We start from the raw sequence: 25,862 nt of genomic DNA on the forward strand, positions 1-25,862 counted from the left end.
TTTTTCTTACTTCCTGTTTCCTGTAAAGGAAGAGTTTTCTTTTGGTATGTGGGCTGAGAGATCCTTTTTTCCTGAAGCAACTCATTTCAACTGTCCGTGAATCAGGACCTGGAAACAGGTAAGTTCCAGTGCTAAATTGAACTATCAATAAAGGAAGATATTTGTAGCTCAGGGTTGAAATAAGGAGTCCTTGGTGCTCTCTGAGCTTCCTTGTTTTCTTGCAGATGTTTCATTACTCAAACTAGATGACATTCCTGACGATGTTACCTAGTTTGGGTAATGAAACATCTGGAAGTAAACTGAACTATATTTGAGAATGAATGACATTATTTAATATACAATGTCAAAGAATAGAGTGACAATATAAAATGGAAATATGCATAGGCTGCACTGGTTGCCGGTCATCTTCCGGGTGCAATTCAAGGTGTTGATAACTACCTTTAAAGCGCTCCATGGCTTAGGACTGGAGTACTTACGGGACCACTTGCTGCCACCGGTAGCTCCCATCGACCTGTGCACTCCCACAGGGAGGGTCTCCTCAGGGTGCCGTCAGCCAAACAGTGTCGGCTGGCGACCTCCAGGGGGAGAGCTTTCTCTGTGGGGGCTCCTACCCTCTGGAACAAGCTTTCTCTGGGGTTACGATCACTCCCCGACCTCTGGACCTTCCGACGCGAGCTCAAGACCCTATTGTTTCATCGCGCAGGGCTGGCCTAGTGTGTAATGTGTTGTTTTTTAATTGGGGTTTTATTATTTGATTTTAAAGATTCTTAATTGTTAGCCAAAATTTAATTAGATTTTATATTGTTTTTAATTTATTTATGACTATTGTGAATTCTGTTTTTATGCTGGCTGTGAACCGCCCTGAGTCCTTCGGGAGAAGAGCGGTATAGAAATCTAATAAAACTAACCTAACCTAACCTAACCTATTCCTTTTTCCTCATATCTTTTTTCTGTATGTTCCATTCAGTGTCAGTTTTGATATTTTTCTTTGGAAATGAAGCAGTTGTTGCTATTTGTCTCAATTGCAATGTCATATATCTATCCCAGACCATTCTTTGCCCTCATTAAGTTTCAACTTTAATTGAGCTCATGAACAGTTCAAATTCAAAGGGAAAGAGAGGTGATGTTAATTTGAAATGTTTTCTGTAAACATTGAGAAATAGTGAACACCGCCTGCATTGGTGAGAATAAAAGTTTCTTTTAATGCCAGAATTTTATTAGTACCACAGCAAGGAGCCCAAAGGTGGTTATAATTCTAATTTGGATTCGGATTTGAAATTTGAATTGCTAGTAACATTTCTTCTTCACACATAAGAAAATGTCCTAGAAATTTGTTTTTGCATTGAACAAGTAACAAGAAAAAATGATGAGAGAACACGCATAAATACTGTGTGCACAAAATCTACCTCTATATCAATGTAAGTTCTTTTTAAAAGAAATTTCATTGATATTTCTTTTTTTAGTATTTTTTTAAAAATTGCTATATCTACATTGGTCAGACATACTACACTCATACTAGAAAAATGAGGCACAGGAGTTTTTATATGGGTGGGAGAAAGGGAGTGGAGGAAGTAACTTGCAAATGCTTTTTAGCAGAAACTAAAAGGCCACCAAGTGAATGTTCGTAATATGCCGGGATAAGCAAAATCTTGAGTAATTTCCTGGCTTTGGATGAATCCTGTCTCTTTCCTCCTAGACTGGTAGCCTCAGGTACTGGGCGGAATGGGACTTTTCAGCTTGAACCCTTTGCCCTGCCTGTTTCTCCTTAAGGTTTTCATCTCTGCATTATTATCTACAAACTTTTCTCCTCTGCTGGCAAGCCGCCCATTCATTCAACCGTTCTGGGGTCTGGCTGTGGGGCTTCTAGTGTCCCCACAGCCAGACCCCAGGTATCCCTTTTGAATTCCAGTGAAAGACTGTCCACCCTGACCGGGAGTTTTAGCCCTCCCAGTGATGTTTGGGGAAAGGAATGTGAGCAGAGAAAGAGCAAAGGATAAGCTATTGGAATTAGTGTTGCTCCTTATTCCATTTCCATCCTTGCAAGCAGCCTGGCCTTGAGCCTGTCCCTCAATGGCCAGCGGAAGTAGCTGACCTCCCTGACATAGCCTACGAATAAGGGGGACACAAGAAGCCCCACAGCCAGATCCCAGAATGGTTGAATGAATGGTTGAATGGTTGAATGAACGGGCGTCTCTCCTTCAGGGCAGGGAGCAGCAGGCCCCCCTGGACTCCTTCAGAGAACTAGCAAATGCATCCTCCCCTCTTCCCAAAATCCTTACTCATAGTGCTGATCAGGAGCAGTGCCCCCCAGAAGCAGAAGACTGTGGGATAGACCCCCATTCTCCTGGCATTGCTCCATCCAGACAAAGGACCACAGGAAGGGCAGGTACAGACACTTCCCGAACAAGGAACAAGCACAGCCTTTCTTGCTGCTCAGCACCCGAGCAAGATTGAAGTCCAGAATGCCAAACAAAGATTGCCATCTGGGCACTGCCAGAAACCTGGGAGAAGCAGAGGGAACAAAGAGGTGGGGATGGGGGTTAGAGGAAAGTAGGGCTCTTGGAACAGGTGGGTCTTCAGAAACCAGGAGAAGGAAAATCAAAAGATCAGGCCAGCAATTCCCACCAGCTGGTTGCAAAAGACCCACCTGATGGATCACTTGCCTTTTATAGCCCCCCTCCCACACCCACTCCTGTGCTGCTCTCGGCAGCCTCGGGAGGCTTCAAACTGACAGGTGAGCAGCTCGTGGTAGGGTGGGGGGTCAGAGCCCCAAGCATTACTAACCAGGGCAGCCCCAGTTGGGGATGAAATACCTTTGCCCTCTCCCAGCTTCCTCTTTCACAGGGAGAGGCCCTGGGAACCCCACCTGATGGATCCCTCATCCTCTACAGCCTCCCTTTCCTCCCATCCTTTGTGGCAAAGAGATACAAACCAGCCCTTGTCTCAGGCACTTTGGACAAAGGGAGGTGTTATTGGCCCTCCTGAGCCTCCCTTTGAACTGCAGCCCCTGCTCTTCCACTCTTAAAGTCCCCGAGTCCCTGCACCAATTGGCTGGCTTCGAATTGTCCTGGATGGCCAAAAGCCTGATGCAAACTATACTTTGATGAATGGGCCCCGGTGAAGGGACTGGAGTGGAGGGGCCATGGCCAATGTGCCGGGGCAAAAGACTTGGGGAGGTCCAACTGAGGAGAAAAGTTTGGGGCTAATAAAAAGCTTATATATACTGTGTGACAAAATAAAATAAATAAATAAATAAATTAAGGAGAAACAGGCGAGGTGAAGGGTTTGAGCTGAAAACTCCTAGACCTGGTACTGAGGATAGATACAAGTAGGAGGGTAGATGCTCTCCTGATATTACTTGGAAACCCTCCTTCATGCCTGTAACCTATCATCCAGGACAATCCTGAACACAGTTCTAATGTGCTTTTCAAAAATTGCTAAATCTGTTTCCAAAAATGACCCAGCTGTCATGTTGCAACAGTAAAGGATGAACACATAATGAAACAGAAAGCAAACTCTTTGAAAAGACAATGTGTCACATATTCAGAAATAGTCTTGCTCACAAACTGGAGGCATGGAGCACTTCTGATCCTGCAGCCTGCTAGATGTGCAACTTGATAATTGGCTAAACCCAACACTCATTCTCCTGTCAACCTAGCAGTTCAAAAGCATGCAGATGCAAGTTGATAAATAGGTACCACTTTGGTGGGAAGGTCGCAGCCTTTCGTGTACCTCAGGGTACAGTCATGCTTGCCATATGACCACAGAAGTGTCTTCGGACAACGCTGGCTCCCTCGGCTAAGAGACATAAGCACTGCCCCCTAGAGTTGGATTTGACTAGATGGATTTGACTGCCCCCTAGAGTTGGATTTGACTAGATTTTAACCTTCATTCCCCTAGACACTCTTTAGCGGGTATTATGGGTAGAGTAGTTGTTTTTTCAGCTAGCAGTTGAAGCTCAGTTGGAGGAGAAGGAAACCAACCAGTTGTCTTCCATAACTTCTCCTGAATTAAAACTATAAGACAGCAGCACCCTTTACCATCCTGGAAATAGGACTCAGCTGTTAGGGCAGCAAATTTTAGACCACTCAGATTTATGCCCCCTCAAGGACTGGTGGATTACAGTATACTTTAAACTTGTTATCCGGCTATCCCATTTACAGTTGGCAATGAGTGTATCATTGGAAGACATGAAAGAACAGGTTAAAGAGAAAAATTATCATGGAGAAAAACTATCCGGTTGCTAGCAGTAAAAAAAGGTCTTGATTAATCAATCTGGCTGTGCACTAAAAAATGTAATAAGTATTGCTCAAAAAAAGTAGCAAAATGTACTACTTGTGATAGCAGACCCATACTACTTTCTGTTGACTCCTTGGAAAAAAATAAACACCATAATTATTATTACTCTGTGCAATGAAGTATGTAATTTCAGAGCCCAAATCATTTATGATATATTGACTTACAATTTTGTTTTGTTTTTAATATCGTAGAATGGCTGCCCAAGAGACTTCTGCCGATATCAGTAACATTTCAGAGCTGGATTCCACTTATATTGAGGGTTTTTTTTCTCAAGCAAATTTTAATTTTAGCAAACTTATGGAAGAAATGGAGCTAGAATACCGGCAAATTCGCAAGGAACAGCAAAGAGGGTTTAATCCTACAATGAGAAGTGAAGCCAAAAGGTTAAAAACTTTCCTCTCCCTACCTAATGGTTGTAAATCATCTTGGGCACCCTCAGAAATGGCTGCAGCTGGCTTCTATTACACCGGTGTTAAGACTGCAATACAATGTTTTTGCTGTGGATTAGTTTTGCTTGCAAGAAGTCTTGAAAGGTCACCTTTTGAGGAACATAAAAAGCTATGGTCCAGTTGCAAATTTATTTTAGGCAAAGAGGTTGGTAACATCTCTAAGTATGACATTCGAGTACAGAATCCAGAGAACAATTCTTTAGAAGTAAAAAATAAGCACAAAGAAATGGAGTCAAGACTTGAATCCTTCACCAACTGGCCATTTTATTGCAAAGAAATACCGCCTGCTTTACTAGCTAATGCTGGATTTTTCTTTACAGGTAATCCCCAAGCATATTTATTTTCTAATCTCTAAAATTTCCATGCTGCAAAGAGAACATGAAACATTATGAGCAGAGGTGGTATTCAGTAGGTTCTGACCAGTTCTGGAGAACTGATAGCGGAAATTTTGAGTAGTTTGGAGAACCGGTAAATACTACTTGTGACAGACCCCGCCCCATCTATTCTCTGCCTCCCGAGTCCCAGCTAATCGGGAGGAAATGTGGATTTTTCAGTGACCTTACCCTGGAGTGGGGAGGGAATGGAGATTTTACAGTATCCTTCCCCTGCCATGCCCACTATAGCCATGCCCACTGTAGCAAAAAATTTTGAATTTCACCACTGATTACAAGTTTTTGTTGAGATGCAAAATTTGGCTAATGGGCTACTAAACAATACTGCCACAGTTTGCTGTCCTTTAATTGTACCACATTTCCAACACTTTTTGCTGTTGAGAAATTTTTACCATTTTTATTTTTATCAGTTGCACTATTCCTACTGTACACCAAGCCACAAATCCAAACAAGCCTTCTTACTGGTGTTTCTGGCAGCTCATTTATATTAACTGGGCTTTTTGGCTTATTTATTTTCTCCAGGAGGTGCCTGGACCATAAGCCCATGGACCAAAAGAATTGTCTAGGGCACCAAGAGGGTTGTTGTTTTAAATGGTGGTATTATTCTTTTTTATGTTTTTGACTGCTGTTTGTAAGCCATCCGGTGTTATTGTATGTAAGTTTGGCAGCAATGCAAGACCAATAAACAAACAGTCCTGGTGTTTGAGACCTGGTGGAGCAGTGGTTAGAATGCAGAATTGCAGGCTAACTGCCCACAGCCTGGAGTTCAGTCCTCAAGGTTGACTCAGCCTTCCATCCTTCTGAGGTCGATAAAATGAGGAACCAGACTGTTGAGGACAATATGCTGACATTATAAATTGCACAGAAAGTGCTGTAAAGTATATAAGTCTAAGTGCTATTACTATTGCTATTTTTCCTTGGCCAGCGTAGAAGTGTACATGTTTTGTTCCATAAGTATCCAGTAGAAGCTACAATTAAGTCTATAAATTCAATGTAGCATTTTGTATACATACTATGCATACAGGATGAATCTATTGGATTTCATAAACAAGGATGATTAATATAGCTTTCACTATTAATACAATTCTCTGCTTGTTTGGCATTCTCATTATATTGTTTTGTCTTCCAGAAGGATAGCTTCAAAGTACCAAGAGTCAGATGAATAGCTCAGTTCTGTGTAATTGTCTTTCATGCAGGCCTAAAAGATACAGTTCAGTGTTTTGCCTGCTCTGGATGTCTGGGCAATTGGGAAGAAGGTGATGATCCATGGAAAGAACATGCAAAATGGTTTCCTGAGTGAGTAATACACGAGACAAGTTCACAATCCCTTTATATTCCTGGTTCTAATATTGACGATAGCAGTACTGTAGTTATATTCCCAGCAGCTGTGACCCCACTACCAGATCCCTTGAAGCAAATTCAAGATATCCAAATGAGCAGAAGAGCCAATAGTATCTTTGATCTGTGATCACCAATCACAAGCTTGTTTGCTGACCATGACTCCTGATTATCCTCAAAGGAAAGCACCAATCATTGTAGGGTGATAGTAATATAGCCTTAGAATAGATAATTCAGTACTCATTGTAAACCACATTGCAGTGCGGGTTTTTGGTTACTTGTATAGAAATGCAAATTTCATATGCATTCTCAGTTGCAAAAATGTTGTTAGAATGTCTTTTTTGCTCTGTGTCTGTGAAACACTGTCCTTTTGGAAATTAAATTGAATTTTACCCTCTCTGCATCCTGGAAGAGTATCTTTTAAATGTAACATTTCAAACAGTTTTAATAGGTTTTAAAATATTTACTTAGGTATGCTTATGTTAACATAAACTGGCATTATTTTTTATTTGAACAATGCTATGTATTAAAAACAGCAGGTGAAGAGCATAATTAGCTGAGCATATAAACTAAATTCCCATCGTGGTTGGATTTATAGGTAAGAGTTGGTCAGATCCTGATCCAACCCAATATTTTATACATCAGTAACAATGATGAAATTTATGTCATTACGTAAACATATTACTGTATAAGTAAAAACAAAGGAATGCTGAATGAGAAAACATAATTTTTCTATGTAGACTGTAGACTGGAGGGGTGCTTGGAAAATTAGGGCAGGCTATCCTAATCCATTCCTGCCCTTCCAAGGTGCTGATTGGCTTCTTATTCCCATATAACAAATGACTCTCTCTGGATTGCTTGGGATGAACAGATAGAACAAACAATCCTTTTCACCATCAACAATCCCAAGCTATCACTGTTCCATCTTCTATCACCACCATTCGGAAAATTGGAATGGTAGTCAGATTTCAAAATAGCAGTTTCGTTACTAGAAAGACAAAGTAAATACTATAAATAGATACATTTATGCATTCATTTCTAGTGGGAAAAATTCCAACCTGATACCCTCAAAATATCTTGGACGATAATAATCATTGCCAGAGAGCATTGCCAAGAACTTGCAACAGCAGTTAGTGGAATTTATAATCCAACATTTTTGGTAGACACCAGCTAGAGGAACGTTGTTCATGGATATTTGTATGCTAGTTCTCAAGTAAAAAAATGTAAGAATTCTGAGAATAAAAACTAGAACAACAATTTGCTCATTGTAGAAAATCTCCACAATATAGTGTACCCATTACTACATGTTTACATTTGTGCTTTAAGTTCTTGGTCAAATGCCAGGACAAACTGAAATTTCATTAATTGTTCATATCTGTTACAATAATCTAAAATATATAAATTACTATTATATTATTTTATAGGTGTGAATTTCTTCAAAGGAAGAAGTCCAGAGATGAAATTAAACAGTATATTCAAAGTTATTGCAGATTTTTTGGCATGACGGTATTCTTTTTTCATTTTTATTTTATTGAAACATGATTGTTTAAGGGGCTACTCTTAATGAGATAATCCTCAAGGTCTTAATTTTTGGCTTGGAAAATCTAATTAAACCCAATGAAAAATATTTCTCTAGGTTCTCTTCCTTCACAAAATTAAAAGTTAGAATGTTTGAGTATTGTGGGAAATTAAAGCAGCAGTTAGCTAATCTGGGGGGAAAAAGAGTCAGAACAATCCTAATTGGAAGACTACCAAAGGGGAGAAAACTGCACCTATTCAAGACATAGTTATTTGTCAAAATAGAAACACATGGCAGATCAAAAAAGGAACTTAATACTGTATATAAATTTAGCAATTTATGTACAGTATTTATAAACTGAATTCAAAGCATCAGTGGAACTTATTGTCAAAATAATGAATATATGTAATTTTAACGGGATTTTTTTCTTTTTCTTTTTTTAGGGAAAGCATTTTGCAGCATCTACCAGGAAATGTGTACCTTCTGACCCAGGTACAGTAATGGAAATAGAATTCTAGGCCTGTGATTTAAATCACAAGGAAGCAGCGTAGATATTTTGGAAGTTTAAACTTTACCATTGGCCTCATTGCCAATTATGGATCTTGTTATCAAAAACATCTGAAGAATATGAGACTGCAAGACCATGCTAATGGTCACGAGATCCAAAATGCCATGTGATCTGCATTATGAGTTCCCTTTTCCTATTGTAGCCTGCTAAAACTAATTTTTAGTGTTCATAGATCTTCACCAATGAAAATTCAACCATCTGCTTGTGAACATCGAATCAGTTTCTATAGAATCACATACTTCTTTGGCTTCTTATGGATATAATAGTAGAATTGCTATCAGTGGTTGTGATCATGTAGATGTCTACGCAAAGCAAATATATCATTTCAGTGTGGACAGGGTAGGAATTGATTGCAACAGATAACATTGTCCAGTTAATTGTTTTGTCAAAGCTTTGAAACATTTCAAAATCTGCTTATTTATTTACTTAGCACTGTGTTTATTTTAAACACTTTTCATTAAGAACTCATGATGGAGTACAATTTAACTCAAAATAATTTTCTTCTCTAATCTCATCTTTTGCATAAATAGTGAATGCTGTATAAATGTCTCTGTACACATGAAAGCAGACATACAACTGATGATTTTCAGTTTTCTTTATGTTGTTGCTTTGAGGTCTGAGCTTGGCGACTTGGTTGCAAACCTTTCATCCCCATTTTAGGAGTCATCTTCAGTGCACTTTGGATAAGCACACTGAAGATGTCTCCTTGAATGGGGATGAAACGTTTGCAACCAAATTGCCAAGCTCAGAACTCAAATAACAACATAACTACCAATGGTGGGTTTCAAATTTTTTTACTACCAGTTCTGTGGGTGTGGCTTGGTGGGTGTGGCAGGGGAAGGATACTGTAAACTCTCCATTCCCATCCCACTCCAGGGGAAGGATACTGCAAAAATCCCCATTTCCTCCCGATCAACTGGTACTTGGGAGGCAGAGAATAGATGGTCAGAATTTTTACTACCAGTTCGCTGAACTAATCGAAATTTCTGCTACCGGTTCTCCAGAACTGGCCAGAACCTGCTGAAACCCACCTTTGATAACTACCAAGCCAAGCTACTAATATTCAAAGACATTTCAGTTTTCTTTATTTACAGTTTTCCTGGGACTTTTAAAAACAGCTTACATCTTTCTTCTCTATTATAAATCATGAAAATATGTCTACTTGACAATATCTCAGGCATTTATTCCTAAACTCTGTGATGTTTTTGGTTGCAAAAGAGGACCTAGAACCCTTTCTGAACATCTATAAGGATGAAGAGATTCGGCTGGAATCTTTCAAAACGTGGCCACAAGATGCACATGCTGATCCAGCAATTCTGGCTAAAGTAGGTTTCTTCTATACAGGTAAGTCCCTTATTGCTTCTCCCCCCCCCCAATAATCTTACCTTTATTTACCAATGTCTGCAAAGTGTTATTGGAGTTTGGTTAAAATTTTCATATTTGCATTCAGTTCTAATTAATAATCACATTCTCTTTCTAATTCCACATTTTAGTATTCTTTTACTGTTTTAAATAATATTTTGGAAACATTTATACATTATTTTAAGACAAATCAAAAGACAGGTTTTTAAAATGATGGCTATATTGAATAAATTTTAATTCAGCTATCTAGGAAACTTGTTTTTAATTTTTTAAAAATTCCTTGTATATAAAGCAGTGTTTCTCAGGTTTGGTGGCTTTAAGATGCCCAGAGTTCCTGGAATTCTGAAAGTTTAAGTTCACATATCTTAAAGTTGCCAAGATTGAGAAACATTGATGTACAGTTAAACATTAACTGCACCACTCTAAATATTTAATCTTACTACTATTTGATGAGGTTCTGCATGCTTGGAAAAAGACTAAGAAGAAAATAACTTCAGCTTTGAGTAAGTGTGAACACAGCACTTTTGTAGTACTCATTAAAGCAGCTCAATTTTTTTCAAGTTTTATGAAAGCCTCAACAAAGGAGCAGTTACTTTAAGAGACACTTTGACTTTAAATAATGAATTCCTTCAAGTGTCAGGACATTTTTTTTCAGGCTTTCATAGGCTATTCATTAAAATCAAGAAATTATGCTTGGTTAAGGGCTTAGCTCTATGTATGTTGTGTTTAAGTGTTTAAGGAAGCATATACAAATGTGTCATAAAAAGGAGATGGGAATTTAACATAAGTGATCTACCTTGATATATATATATACATTTTCTTGAATTGGTATTTGCCTAATGGAGGCCATGAAGACCTAGCTCTTCACCCACTCGCTGAGGTAAAGCGATAGGAGCCTTGGAATGTTGTCAAGGCATTCTAGGATGACTAAGTAACCTGGTTTTTAGCTTTTAGTGTTATATTTTTCATGGTTTTATGTTTGTATAGTTTTATTGCTGTGAGCTGTCCAGAGACTCTTGTGTGTCTAATCACACATTCTATTCTATTCTATTCTATTCTATTCTATTCTATTCTATTCTATTCTATTCTATTCTATTCTATTCTTGGAATCCACATAACCTCATACTGGGCACCGATCTTTCTCAGTCCTTTACTGCATAAGATTGATGAACGAACATTGGGAAGCTGTTAATTGTTAATGGTGTGGTTTTTAATGATTATTGTTTTTCTAAAATGTAAGTCAACATTGATGTCCTAAGTCTCTATGACCTTAATATATTCATTCTGTTCTGTAAAACTACATTTAACATTTTGTCTTATTGAGCTGATGATGTTATGGCATTCCTATAGCCTATAGCTCTCAGTCCCAAAATCATAAAATGTATTCCCAGGACCAAAAACAGTTGGCTCCCTGTATTAGGTCCTCAAGTTGTTTATTTACAAGAAAAGCTACACATTTAAAAATGAGAAGAGGGTCTTCCATTTAAGTATGTGTAAGTCAATCAGGACAAAAGTTGCACTGATCCTACCTGATACGTGGGCCAAACAATGGCATTCCAATCCCCATTTCCTGGCAAACTAGGTGTCATCATCTGTTCATATTGTCTGACAAGTTAGTCCTTCTAGATAGCAGCCAAGTTCTCATAATCACTCTCATGTATGACCCTCCCTTACAGTATGAATAATTCTCCTCATCTCACCCCAAAAGGACCAATACTATGCATTCTGATAAATGTTCCCTTCCTTCTACTTATAAGTAAGAGAGTGCAGGCTTTGATTTTCTGATTTTCATTTAGCATTATATCTATTACTTTAATGATCTTGATGTAGTGTTAACAAGTCAATTGAAACAAAAGGGAGTATTACAGATTCTGATAAAAATTAAAGAAAAAGATTAATCAAACATTGATGACAGCATCTCCCCCCTCACACACACAGAGTGTATATACACACACACAAACCCCATAATGTTGAACTGCTATTGCCTTTTTTGTAGGTAAAAATGATACTGTACAGTGTTTTTACTGTAGCGGGTATGTGAAAAACTGGGAAGAAACTGATGATCCTTGGGAAGAACATGTGAAATTTTTCCCTCAGTAAGTGAAGATTGTACTGAATTATCTCATTACAATATAATTTATAAAAATGGTATAACTGTTTGTTTATAAGTTACAAATACTTGCCACTCTTATAGAAATGAATAAAATAATAAATAATAAATAATAAATATTTGGATATTTATTCTAATGGTCTGGAGATATACAAAAGCCTTATAAACTTCCAACTTGGAGTTTGTGGAAAAGAGGTGTAGGCTCTTCACATGTATCAGATTATTATTACGAGCCTTAGTGGCACAGTGCTTAGAGTGCAGTATTGCAGGCTACTTCTGCTGACTGCCAGCAATTCAGCAGTTTGAATCTCACTGGCTCAAGGTTTGCTTTATAGTCCTCTGTAAGCGGTTTACAGAGTCAGCATATGGCTCTCAACTATCTGGGTCCTCATTTTACCCACCTCGGAAGGATGGAAGGCTGAATCAACCTTGAGTCAGTGAGATTCGAACTGCCGAATTGCTGGCAGTCAGCAGAAGTAACCTGCAATACTGCAAGTCTACGTGCTATTGCTATTGCTATTATTTCTATCATCTTCATTAGCACAACATACAGATAGCTAGGAATGGTGATGGTTATAGTTCAGTCATCAGAAATGGTTCTAGGTTGGAGCAGACCACATAGTCTATTGATGGATCCTAGGCTGTGATATTTATTTATTTATTTATTTATTTATTTATTTATTTATTTATTTATTTATTTATTTATTTATTTATTTTTATTAGGAATAGAGGTACAGTTTTATTTGTTTGAAAAAAAATAAAGCAACTTAAGGCAAACAGACTGGTTAGTGCCAGCTAGAATATCCAGATAAAACAGTAAGATTCAACCATTCAATGGTGCGCTATCTAAGCATATATAAATACTAGTGGTATCTGATACAGTTCATTTAGTTGATCTTGGTTAACACAGCTATTCTTTAAAAATTCATTTTAGTTGTAAGCTATCGGATCCAGAAAGACGGATATCATCAGAAAATAGCAAAATGCAACCAGAGGCTGAGTCACAGCATGAAAAGGTAAAACAGAAGATAGCTAGGATTTGATAGGTTAACTTTTTCACAACAGAAAATAATTTCTATTTATATAAATAGAAGTGTCAGGGGGAAAAACAAGAATTGCTTTTTTGTAATATTCTAAGAAATTGTCCCTGGTGTGCACAAATTTTAGATTTTGGTTAGAAATTGCCAGTATAGACCCACACAAGAGTGAGTTTCATTGAAGAGGGAGTGATTGCTTTTATAAAGGATACTAGACTTTCAGAAACTAAAAGAAGGATACTACATTTCTTATTTAGCTAATATAATTAGCTTACATCTTATATAGTGCAAGACCTCCTTTACATATAATACAACATCTATTGGTTGTGCTCAGGGGTGAAATTAAAATTTTTCTTCTACCGGTTCTGTGGGCATGGCTTGTTGAGGGGAGGTCATGTGACTGAGTGGGCATGGCCAACTTGACATCACTCACACCAAGGGGCTCATCCCTTGCCCCTCCCCTCCCAGCCACTCCTTGTCGCAAATGGAAAATGGGGAGGGGAATATTCCTGCCTACCATCCTTCCCTCAGTCTGTGCTGAGATTGAGGAATGGATGACAGGCAGAAAAATCCCCTTTCCCATTTTCCTGCCTTTCACAAAAACGGCTCCATTCCAGTTGCTCCCCTCTCCCCTCCTTCCTGGGGACTACCTTAAAAGGGACAGGCTGCAGCAGCTCCATTGTGAATGGAGGGAGAAATGTTAGCATTCTGTCTGCTGCATTTAACATTGAATTCTGTGGCAGAGAGAATGCTAACTTTTCTCCCTCCATTCAGAATGGAGCTGCTGATCCATTTATGGTTCCCTCCTAGTCCCCTCCTTCCTGGGGACTACCTTAAAGGGACAGGCTGCAGCAGCTCCGTTCTGAATAGAGGGAGAAAAGTTAGCATTCTCTCTGCTGCATCTAACATTGAATTCTGTGGAATATTGAGCGGCCGGAAGAGGTGAGGGGCGACCAGCTGAGTGTGGATGGGGCCAAGGAGGGGTAATTACTACCGGTTCGGCAAACTGATGCCCATAATCCCTAGCGGTTCGCCCGAACTGATCCAAACCGGTAGGATTTTACCCCTGGTTGTGCTGGATCTTTATATAATTTTTAGTACCATTAATTGTAAATAGGTGAAATAGAAGAAGGTTCAGTGTCACAATGAGCGTGTTACTTCTTAGAAGTTGATACTGAGGTAGTGGTAGTGGCTCTAGATTTGTTCTCGATTTGTTGTCAGCAACTGTGTCCCAGGTGAATCATGTACAGTAATCAGTGTGCAATCCCTATGGTGACTGCCTAGTCTGCATATGTGGAAGAGCCATGCCAGTACAGTAAAGGTTTTCATGCTATGATGTTCCACAAGATTCTGTCTTGTCATCCATGAAATAATGGTTTATATGAAATTAATGGGATAGACTGTAGTTGGTGTCACCAACTATTCTGAAGACATCCTCCCTTTAGAATGCCCAGGGGTCTCTTCAAATTCTACACTAGTATCTAATAGCAGGACTAGACTAAACAGAACAAACATAAATTTAATAAAGTAAAACAGTGTCCTTCTCAGTGCTATACAGGACAGAATTTTAACATGCTTTTTTTTTTTAGCAAACATATTACAATGAGAATTCGAATGAGATAGAAACTGTCAGCTCAGCCATGACCAGTAAGTATTTTACCACACGCAATGACATGAATTACAGAGATTTTGCCTTAAATTTTAAGATAAGCGTCTGATATGTTCAGTTTATTCAGGGCCTAATAACCTGCACTAAATACACCTGTGTAGCATTTGTATACAGTCCCCTGATTCAACAGTTTTTTTAAAAGGTTTATATTTAAATTAGCATATCTAAGCTTTCAGGTCAAATGAGGGGCATACAGTCAAGTGCATTGCACAACTGGATATTAAAAGAGATGCCTTATGTAGATGTTAATTTATTGTATACTGTAAACGAAGCCTGATATGTGTCAGATCACTGGTCTAAAGTAAAGTATGAGTTTATTATAATCATAATGTAATTTGGTGTCTTTGAGCCAATTTTGACTCCTGATGATTGCTTAGATAAGTCCTTGCAGTTTTCTTGGCAAGGGTTTTGTTTTGGGAACTGGCTTGCCCCTTGCCTCTTTCCTAGGGCTGAGAGACTTATAGTCTCCTGACTTCTTGCCTGGTTGTTTTTCTCTCTTTCTCTCTCTCCCCCCCTCCTCCCTCCCTCCCCCTCTCTCTCTCCCCCTTGCACACATAGGAGCTATAATAATTATCATAATTATCCATTAAACAGTTTTAAGTTTACAGAACTATTTATTTATTACATTTATAAAGCTGCTCATCTTGTATCAAACTCTGGGCAGCTGACAGAATACTAATTCCTTTGTCTTTGTTTACCTTATTATTCTATTATTTTACCTGTGTTTATAAGCCTTTTCATTTTTCTTCCTTTTTATTATTGTAAGCCACCAGGAGTAGCCCTATGGTGAGATAATAGGACATAAACTTAACAAATAAATAAATGAATAAATCCACAATAATAATATACAGTTGGCATTTGAGAATCATTATTGAGGATGTGATAGTTATTTGGTGTTTCCCAAACCAACATTTGCTTGCCGGACCTTCTTTCCTTCAAGTTTCATCTTACCAAAGGGATTAATTTCTGATGTGCATTTCCATTTTGCTTATAACCTGCAAAATATATAATGCCAATATATTCATGGAGAGCTGGAATCTTTCTTACAACTACTTCACACGTTTGTGCTTCACATTAAGCATTATTTAATTGCTTTAAAATTACTATTTACATTTTGAAAACATTAGAGTGGCAAATTCTCAAATTTCATCCACCATTTCACCATTCACTTATACAGATGTATATTTATATGTGCAATATGTATGTCCTTGATTGGGTCTCTTTGCAACATGGTAATTAAGAGCAAATGTAGCAGACAAATAAACCCACTCTGTATTAACTTTTTACTCATTTATATATACTGTACATCACATTTAGAGTAACACTAGGAAGTGTGCAAGTAAGACACAGCTTTGCTATAGGTATAGGATGTCCAACGGGAGAACAGCCAACTAAATGAAAATGTACAATTACAAATAACAGTTACAGTTAAAGCAGGTCAAATCAACTTTATCAAGGCAAATATTTCATTTCTGTTTTTATAGACATTGCTCTGGATGAACATGAATGGCTGCAAAGAAAGCTCTCAGAGGCTTATAATGGTTTCAGTTTCAGGAAAACGCTTTCTTTTGGGGATCACACCCGTTTTGCCGTTGACTTGAAATTGCTTTACGGGGATCTGGCCATTGTCTCCAAAGACATCAGTAACCAACCACAGCAGCAGCTGTCATTGCCTGAGGTCCTGGAGAGCTTTTATTCCATTACAGTAATAGAAGGAGAGGCAGGTAGTGGGAAAACTGCATTGCTTCGGAAAATAGCAATTCTTTGGGCCTCTGGATGTTGTCCCATACTCAACAGATTCAAGTTAGTTTTTTATTTGTCCCTGAATTCTGGGCAACGTGACCAAAGTCTGGCCGACCTTATCTGCAGTCAGGTAATAGGGCTTAAAGGGACCTTGACTGAAGATTCTCTGAAGAACTTATGTCAAAGTTTAACTAACGAGGTCCTGTTCCTTTTGGATGAGTTTGACAAAATGACTGGGCTTCCTTGTGCAATCGAAGATTTGATTCAAAAGAACTATTTGAACAAACACTGCTTGGTTATTGCAGTTCGTCCTCACCAAGTTAGAGGAATTCGCCAACATGCAAACACTCTTCTCAGTATTTTGGAATTCCCATTAAGTAGCACCCTCTATCTGTTAAGAAAACTATTTTCATACAATGTTCGGCTTTTAGAAGAATTTTTTATTCAATTGTCCTGTGAAGAGACCATGCGTTCCATGCTGAAGACTCCCCTTTTTGTTGCAGCCCTTGCCTCGTACTGGGCTCAGAATCCCAATGGCAATATATTCACTGGCATGGTCATTTTAAAAGCCTACATGCTGTACAGCTTGTTGAAATATCCTCAAGAAATGGATCGCATGAAAGCTGTGATGTCTGCTTGTGGGGAATTAGCTTTACAAGGTCTCTTCAAATCCCTCTTTAACTTCAGTGAGAAAGACCTGTCTGAAGCTGGGGTTAATGGGGAGGAAGCTCTCTACTTTGGATTGCTGAGCAAGTTTACTGCCCAAAGGCTCCAGCCACTCTATAAGTTCTTCCACCTTTCCTTCCAAGAATTTCTTGCAGGACAAAAAATGAGTGAGCTGCTGGCTTCAGATGTACAGGCAGATATAAATAAAGGCCTGGAATACTTGCAGAAAATCAACACGTTCGCAAAAATTAATGGGCGCTACCAATATATTTTGAGATATGCTTGCAGTGAACCATCCAAAGCAGTACCCATAATAATATCCCACCTACTGAATTTACTCGGTTGCAAGACGTCACCTGAAAGCCATTCAGATAATGATATTTATCTGCAGCAAACTCCAGACCTTAATTTAAAGCAATATAAGCTTATCAGCATTGCCTCTACTTTGATTCCAGAATATCATCACTCAAAATTCACCGAAACTGTACTGATATTTGCTACTGAGTTAGCTTATCAAAGCAATATGGTTTCCAGTTGTGCACATATGATTTTAGAGTTTCTGACTGGGAAAGAGGTTCCTTTATATTTGTTGAAAAGTGGATCCATCCATAAATTATGTCTGGATTATCCAGAAAGTTTGTTCTTACCAAGTAGATTTGAGGAAGCCCTTGCAGGAAGGGAGGAATCTATTGATATGGTGGCAGCGGAAAGTGCTTTTCTCAACTTGAAGGTTCCATCAGTCGAACCAATATACACTCAAGCTTTTCAACTCTTCAGTAATGTTAACCAGCAACTAAAAGAAAACTTAGATGATATTAATAGTTTTAGGACCTATAGATGCAGACAGATTCCGGATTCCATAATAACTCCATTTCTTGGTGTGAAAAGCCGTGAGAAGATTCCATATCTGAAATTTGTTTTCAGACATATGACTTCCCTTGAAGCTCCTGATATTCAGAATTTAAAATTGCTCTTCTCATTTTTTGATAATATTGAACTCAATTTGCAAAATTGCAAAGGCCTCCTTGAGAATATCAAGACAGCTATTGAAGAGAACTTGAAGTCTTTTAAAATCTGCAGCTTAAATGATACTGAACTGAATGAGCTGGAGGAAAACCTACTTCTCTCAATGTCTTCACTTGAATCCCTTGACATTAAGTGGAGTGCTTCAGCACCAGGTACTTCTATCGATTTTACTTTGATTTATAATGCAATATTCAATATTGCTGTATCGTGCAAGATTCTAGGTGCCTGTTACAAAAAATATTTTTTCATAAATAAATTGGGAAATATTGGAGAATTAGGAGCAACATAAGTGGTTACCAAGTTCCTGCATGAAGAATGGTGGTGGTGGTAGGAGAGGACTGCTTTTGATTTTGCTTGATATAATGGATACTTAATAATAAGTATCATTTAAGTCTAGCAAGCATGTCAAACCAACTTGCCATAAAACACACTAAATACTGTGTTCCAGGGGTGAAATGTAAAATTTGTTACTACCAGTTCTGTGGGCGTGGCTTGGTGGTGGTGGGTAATGTGACTGAGTGGGCATGGCCAACTTTTTTTTTTTACTTTTAAAAGCATTTTTTCTACAACCTCTTCAGCTGAAGAGGTTGTAAAAAAATGCTTTTAAAAGCCTGTGATGATCAGGCAACTCAGATGGAATTGCCAGAGGGAAAAAAGTTGTAGAAAAAAAATCTTTTAAAGTGTTCTGACGATCCCAGCTGAGCTACGCGATCATCAGAGGCTTTTTAAAAAACTTTTAAAAGCATTTTTTTGGCCGAAGAAAAAATGCTTTTAAAAGTAAAAAAAACCAAACCTCTGATGATCGCGTGGCGCAGCTGGGCATGGGCGAGGGGTGGGGCAGGGATTTTTGCTATCGGTTCTCTGAACCACCCGCCACCATCGCTACCAGATCGGGCAATCCAGTTCAAACCGGGAGCATTTCACCCCTGCTGTGTTCACAGTAAGCATGCACAGGATTTCATGATAAACCTGAGTAATGTAATTTACATATTAATGTATGAATAAATGTATTGACTATCTGTTTGCCTCTTAAGTTTCAGAAACACTCTTTGCAAATTTGGACAAATACACATTTTTAAAGGAACTCTCATTGGATCTATCTGACTGCCAGAATATATTTGATACCATCCCAGAGGGGTTCAAAAATCTTCATAACATTGAGAAATTGATCCTCTGTAACATTCAGTTTAAAACAAGTTCTGCCTGGCTCGGTAAGTGCTATGTATATAAAATTCAAGAATACTTTCGATGGACAACAGGTTGCATATGGATGAAAAACTGGGAGGTGTAATACTTTTATCCCTTTCCCCATTCTTTTAAAATGTGTCTTTCTTAAGTTATATTAGAACTGAGAATTCTTGTTCCTGTTTCTGAATGTAGTAAGTCCAGCTCAGAGGACTCTTAAGTGGAACAGATAGTCTTTTTGTGAAGAGGATTCACTGGGGCTTCAGGCAGTCACAATCATGTGATAGTAATCTAAGTGTGTAACTAAGAGCAGTAGCATCCATTTGTGTATTGCATTGTTCCAAACTTTTTACTACTGTACATCACCCAGAGCTGTGGTGGTGTTAGGAAGTCTACACATTTAATAAATAAACAAATAGAGATACAAATGGGTTGGGACTCAAGCATGATGTTGCAATTGCCTTTTTTATCTCTTTTGACCTCCCTCTAATGGGAAGCACTAATTAGAGAAAAATTGGGTTAAATGCTTAAAAAGAATGTGAGGATTTTAATAAAGTCACTGTATTTCATCCTTAAATTTTATTTTTAAATGCATACTCATCTGTTAATGGTATAATCATTAAGAGATTGTATTGCCACAAAATCCTGGGGTGCTAACTAAGAAAAAAATATATATACAAAAAGTATATATGCTACAATACACATAAGATGTTTGTTTTTAGCTTTTCCTTCATAGCCATAAAAGGGACGCGGTGGCTCAGGGGCTAGGACATTGAGCTTGTCGATCGAAAGGTCGGCAGTTCAGTGGTTCAAATCCCTAGTGCTGCCATGTAACGGGGTGAGCTCCCGTTACTTGTCCCAGCTTCTGCCAACCTAGCAGTTTCGAAAGCACGTAAAAATGCAAGTAGAAAAAATAGGGACCACCTTTGGTGGGAAGGTAACAGCATTCCGTGCGCCGTTGGCGTTGAGTCATGCCGGCCACATGACTATGGATACGTCTTCGGACAGCGCTGGCTCTTCGGCTTTGAAATGGAGATGAGTACCACCCTCTAAAGTCGGCAACAACTAGCACGTATGTGCGAGGGGAACCTTTACCTTTACCTCATAGCCATATCATAGACCAATGTGGAAATCAGGTTGGAAGAAACTTGCAATTCATATCATGAGGAACTAGCTGAAAATGAAACTGGCAGATTTGCTCATGCCTAGGGTAAAAAAGGAATAGAAGTGAAATATATGCTCATGTAAAATAGATTCTGAACTAACGTGAAGAAAATCTACTGTACACCTGACACTACTAAATTCAAAAGTGTTAGATTCGTAGATAGAGAGAAAGGAGACAGGCTTTAACTACAGCTCTTTTATTCACAAGGATGTACAATCCAGCAACTAGCCTCTCTGACAGCCAGCCCTTTTATAGGGAGCTGTCAGGAGAGCTAGCCAATCATATTCAAGCTATTTTCCCACTTGAAAAGCGGACCTGTCGTGTCCCACTCCTCCGCTGACGGCTGGGTCAGGGAAATCCGAATCAGGCTTGCCTCTGCAGCTCTGCCCAAAGTCCTAGCAAAGTCCTCAGAGCAGGCAGGAGACCAGTAAGTGACTTCAGCAAGATAAGTTCGACTTTTGCCTGACTCAGAGACTGCCAGAAAGTAGATCCTTTATATAGGCCATGGGGTGTGGCTCCATGACTCAGCACTCATTAAGGCCTGCCCCTCCCTTCCCTCTGTTGCCTCCGCCTCTCCAATCTTCTGATGCGAGGGTCACACCAATCAGCTGTTGGTAATAAACCCTCCTCAGGCTCACCTGCTGTGGAGGAGGGGGAGGGGTCTAGCTGCTCCGTTTGCCTGGGCATGGAGTCAGGGCTGGGGCAGGGAGATTCTCCTTCTGCAGTTTGTGTGGGCAGGGAGCCAGGACTGGGACCGGGAGGCATACATTCCTCAGTGTGCGGGAGCAGGTAAGAAGGCCCCGGCTGCTCTGAGGGCGGGCAAGACACAACAGGACCAGAGTGAAGACTACTGTTGTCAATATCTAACAAAAAGTAACTTAAAATCCTTCACATTACAATGTGTTTTTTCTTTTTTCTTTCCTTTACAGTTGAACTCATACGGAACTTTCCAAATCTCTCTCTCTTCCGTTTGCAAAGATCAACTGTTTCTGATATGGGAGCTCTTATGAACGCAATGTCTTCCTGCAAGAAGCTCACTGAAATTCTACTCAATGACTTGAATGTTGGAGATGAAGATCTGTATGCCCTTAGTAAGAAAATTTAATGGAAAACTTTTGCAATATTAATACCAAATTACACTTTTGCTTCATAGTTCTTAATTTAAAATATATCTCAGAGATTATAGCCTTCTGTGGTGATCTGAACATACTTGGGAAATGATGTATCTGGTTTGTTTTTCTTCTATTCTGATACACACATTGCTATGAAATAAGAGTGCTGGATATGCTGTTGTATTTGTAATTAAAAAAAACACACCATAAAAGGTTGCCTGCAGTGGACAGGAGGAATGACCCTGAGGAAAAGGAGGAAAAACTGATAATCAAGACAATGGTTGAAACTTGAGTCAGGGCAGTACTGTAACCTGAGAAAACAAGAGATATTTCTTTTATCTGTTTTGGCAATGGCTCTTCCTTCTGCTACTCAAGGTCATTCCTTCTTCCAACTTCACTCCCACAAATAATCCAATTTCCTTTTCATGTAGCAAGCGGTCCTATGAATTGGAAGATTCAGAAGTGTCTGTGTCAAAATCTGCAGGATGGTGACTCAAGTATTGTCATCAAAGCCATATTCTTTCGTACATAGATTGATATTACATCCATTTACAAAAGGATAGAGCTTAGATTGCGGTGACACACCCATCATCTTGCAGATTTTGGCCATAAAATAACCAGATAAATAAATTACAAGAATATTAAATAGTGATAAAAAGCATTTTATTATTGTAAAAGTATTGGTGATATTTTAATCATATAATCTGTTGATTTGAATTGAAGGCAGCTGTTTGTAGTTGTTCATTTATTCTGTTATTTATTTGCCTATGTTGCAGCTGCTGTTTTGCCAAATTTTACAGCATTAAAGATATTGAATCTCGCAAGATTATATTTGGAAAACAAGGAAGTATCCACAGCACTGGGTATGGTTTAACTTTTTATTCCTGATGAATATGTTCTGAGGTTTGGTATAATGCTGGTCTAGAAAATTCAGCATTTATGATGTTGCATTTTCTTGAACAGGTTATATAGTCTATCTAGACAGTACGGTTCCCTGGGAGACACCCAATGTTTTTTTTTACTTTGCAGCATTAGCTTTACGTTCGCTTATGAATTTGGAAGAACTTGTTCTACCAAATGGAGAAGGAATAAGACATGCAGCTAAATTGATTATTCAACAATGTTTCCATTTTCAAAATCTTCGTAAGTTGGAGTTTAGTCTATATTTAAGTGCTGAAGGCCTATTGGAAATAGGTAAGTTCTTAAAACAAATAATCTTTATAGAGATTAGGCCCATACTCTGTTCATCATCCAGTTGATAAATTTGGCCTGGCTGAACTATCATCCCTAAGATGAGCATGGAGCTGACAAACACATTTTAAAAGCCCTTAGAGCAACTTTTGACACATAAAAGCCTGTCATGTAACTGACATAAATTATGTAATGTTCATGTTATCAGGCAAATGATGTAAATGATGTTTGTTTCAACTACATGATGCAACTAAATATATAATTTTGTTCAACTCAAAGACAATGTAATGCAAATGATATCACTGGCTATGGATACTCATGACCTAAAGTGTGGGTTAAAACTCACAGTGGTATCGCATACATTATTGAATTATTGTGCAAATGATGATCATTTTGTAATTCTTTAATCTATGAATTAATAATTCTTGCAATTGATGTTAATTCCATAAACTCATACATTCCATACATTCTTTGCACGACAGACTGATGCTTGTAACCCCTTTCCCTTCTTGCAGAAAGCAATAGAGCTCTTTGTCTGTGATGGTTTCATTTAAATTCCTGCCCTGGAAAGGAATTTGGACATTGCCTAAATCAGGGGTCTCCAACCTTGGCAACTTTAAGACTTGTGGACTTCAACTCCCAGAGTTCCTCAGCAAGCTTTGCTGGCTTAAAGTTGCCAACAAGTCTTAAAGTTGCCAAGGTTGGAGACCCCTGGCTTAAATAGCCCTTCTAACTTTCTCAGAAGATAGTGAAACCTCTTTTTGTAAAAAGTGTTTGCTACCATGGAATAACATTATGTCATGTTGAGTGAAGAGCTAATCCTTTAAAATATTAAGTCAATGTTTTATGTTCAAATGAATCATATCAAAAGTTTCATTCCTTTTTATTATAAAGAGGAAACTCTTCCTTTTTAGGATAATTTAGTATTTCTCAACTTTAGCAACATTAAGATGTGTGGCTTTTAATTCCCAAAATTTCCATGCCACCTGCACTGATTCTTTGCAGACTGTATTCATGACATGAATACCATGATGTGCAATTTCTTTTGAAAGAATTTCATTTTATTTGTTTTTGTTTCAGCAAAAGTAGCTGCTGATGGAGGTTTTCAAAAACTTGAATTTCTATGCCTCTCAGCCAACCATAAAATTACTGAAGAGACCTGGAGGAATTTCTTTCAAACATTATCCAACATGCCAGATTTACAAAATATGGATTGTAGTCGCCTTATTACACATCAAATCAAATGCCAAGCAGCAACCGTGAAGTCTTTTGTCCAATGTGTCTCTCGACTGCCCAACCTCAGGTCAATCAGCATGATTGGCTGGTTGTTCGATGAGAAGGATCTCAATATGTTTGAGATTATGAAAGAACAACATCCCCAAGCAAAGGACTTAAACTTAACTTGGAAATTTATATTGCCATTTGCACCTATTATTAATGAATAAAGAAGTGGAATGTAGGTCACTGTACCATATTAATTAGTATGCCTTACATATATTCTCACCATTTATTGACTTGTTTTAAAATTTATTCCAGTGTCATCATTCTGTAATTTTTTCCCCACAACCAGATTCCCATTTGTCTGAAAGCTCTTCCCTATCAGTATTGGTAGCACTTCCTGATTGATGCCACATCCCTCTAATTCCATGACATAGTTAACATGGGCAGCTGAGATAATTTACTTACAGTTCAATTATAGCTGTATACCACTTGCAATTCTTTATATTTGTCGCAGTTTATAGCAATCCAGCCAGCACACAAGCAAATAATTCAGCAGGATTCATTTATAGTAGAAACGTCTTTATATACAATATGAAACATGATGCATGTATACTATACCCATGCAGCTCTTGCAACGTGGTAGAGAGAAGTAGTAGCAAGGACAAGGACAAGAAGTAGAAGCAAGGAACAGAAACAAACACTTATATACACAGAACAGTTAAATTAAGCTATGCCCAGGCTCCAAGCTGTCTGACATGGCTGACAACAAATCCTGGGTCTTAGTCACCAAACAGTTCCCATTGTTATGGCTATTCCAGTTCATAAAGTCTTATACACTGACAATATTGCTGAAACTGGTTTTAGGCCAGTTTTCCTATTGATGGGAAAGCTGAAGTAGTCCAAATTGATATGAAATTCTGACTCGATTATAAATCGATGGAATAGTAACCAGCATGTAGTTGGAGACTACCATCCTAAGCCTATCTGGCAAGAATTACTTCTATTTTAATCGTCTTTGTCACATCTGTCAGCATTTTTTTCCATATTACAGCAATTTTTTCCTGACTGAGACATATCTACTTTCATTCCATATAGTATTTAGCCTGCTTCCATAAATTGTTTTTTCTTTCTCCTTTGCTACACTCAACTGGTAGATCATTTCTGCTGTTAAGATGTCCATTCTTGTACGGTAATAATTTTACAATTGTTATTTTATCTTTTTATGTATTTTTCTGCTGTTTTTTCAAAATATAATAAGCTTCAGGGATAAGGTCATGATGTTGTTCAAGATATCTAAAACTCAGTTCACAACTTGGGCATGCTTTACCTCCTTTTAGTCTTGTGATCCTGATCAAGTCTCATCCCAATGCATGTTAGAACCCTGTTGATTTTCTGTCTCTGACTATCTATTAAGAAGGGAAACCTAAGTATAATCTTAATAAATGTAATGTAATATATATATTATGCATGTCTATGTAATTTATTAGGTATACTGCTAGCCAATAAAACATACATTAGATTAGTAAAATAGATTCATATGATTCATATGTAGTTCTGTAACTGCTAATGTGTGTTCAAAATACACACAATAAAAGGAGACATGGTGCGAGATGAAAAACAGGCTCTTCTCCTGCTATTGTGGCTTCTTTACTACTTCAAAATTGAAATAAGTAGTGATACCTTAGGCGACTTTTAAAATCCTAAAGGGAAAGCAGAGTGTTTTCTGGTGAGCTTAATTCATGCAGTGCATGCATTTCTGCGTTCTGTTGTGAGGATATATAACATCTGCGTATAATCCATAGAAGACTCA

The 25,862-nt window shown here is 38.3% G+C and overlaps 1 protein-coding gene across 2 annotated transcripts; it reads left to right on the forward strand.

The window, feature by feature from the left end:
• Positions 1 to 25,805, forward strand: NAIP (NLR family apoptosis inhibitory protein). 2 transcript variants are annotated; one of them, XM_058168886.1, is made up of 15 exons: positions 1 to 118; positions 4,491 to 5,068; positions 6,337 to 6,436; positions 7,903 to 7,984; positions 8,441 to 8,489; positions 9,784 to 9,909; positions 11,924 to 12,023; positions 12,972 to 13,053; positions 14,664 to 14,721; positions 16,228 to 18,330; positions 19,213 to 19,389; positions 21,458 to 21,619; positions 22,417 to 22,503; positions 22,670 to 22,834; positions 23,912 to 25,805. In XM_058168886.1, exons 2-15 carry the CDS (start codon positions 4,492 to 4,494, stop codon positions 24,274 to 24,276), a joined length of 4,233 nt encoding a protein of 1,410 aa, XP_058024869.1. In that variant the 5' UTR covers positions 1 to 118; position 4,491; the 3' UTR covers positions 24,277 to 25,805. The 2 variants fall into 2 exon arrangements, with proteins under 2 accessions (XP_058024869.1, XP_058024870.1); XM_058168887.1 differs by having other exon boundaries at positions 22,670 to 22,783.
• The last annotated feature ends 57 nt before the right edge of the window (positions 25,806 to 25,862 follow it).

This window comes from Ahaetulla prasina, chromosome 2, assembly GCF_028640845.1.
Source record: "Ahaetulla prasina isolate Xishuangbanna chromosome 2, ASM2864084v1, whole genome shotgun sequence".
In the NCBI taxonomy this organism is placed as follows: Eukaryota; Metazoa; Chordata; class Lepidosauria; order Squamata; family Colubridae; genus Ahaetulla; species Ahaetulla prasina.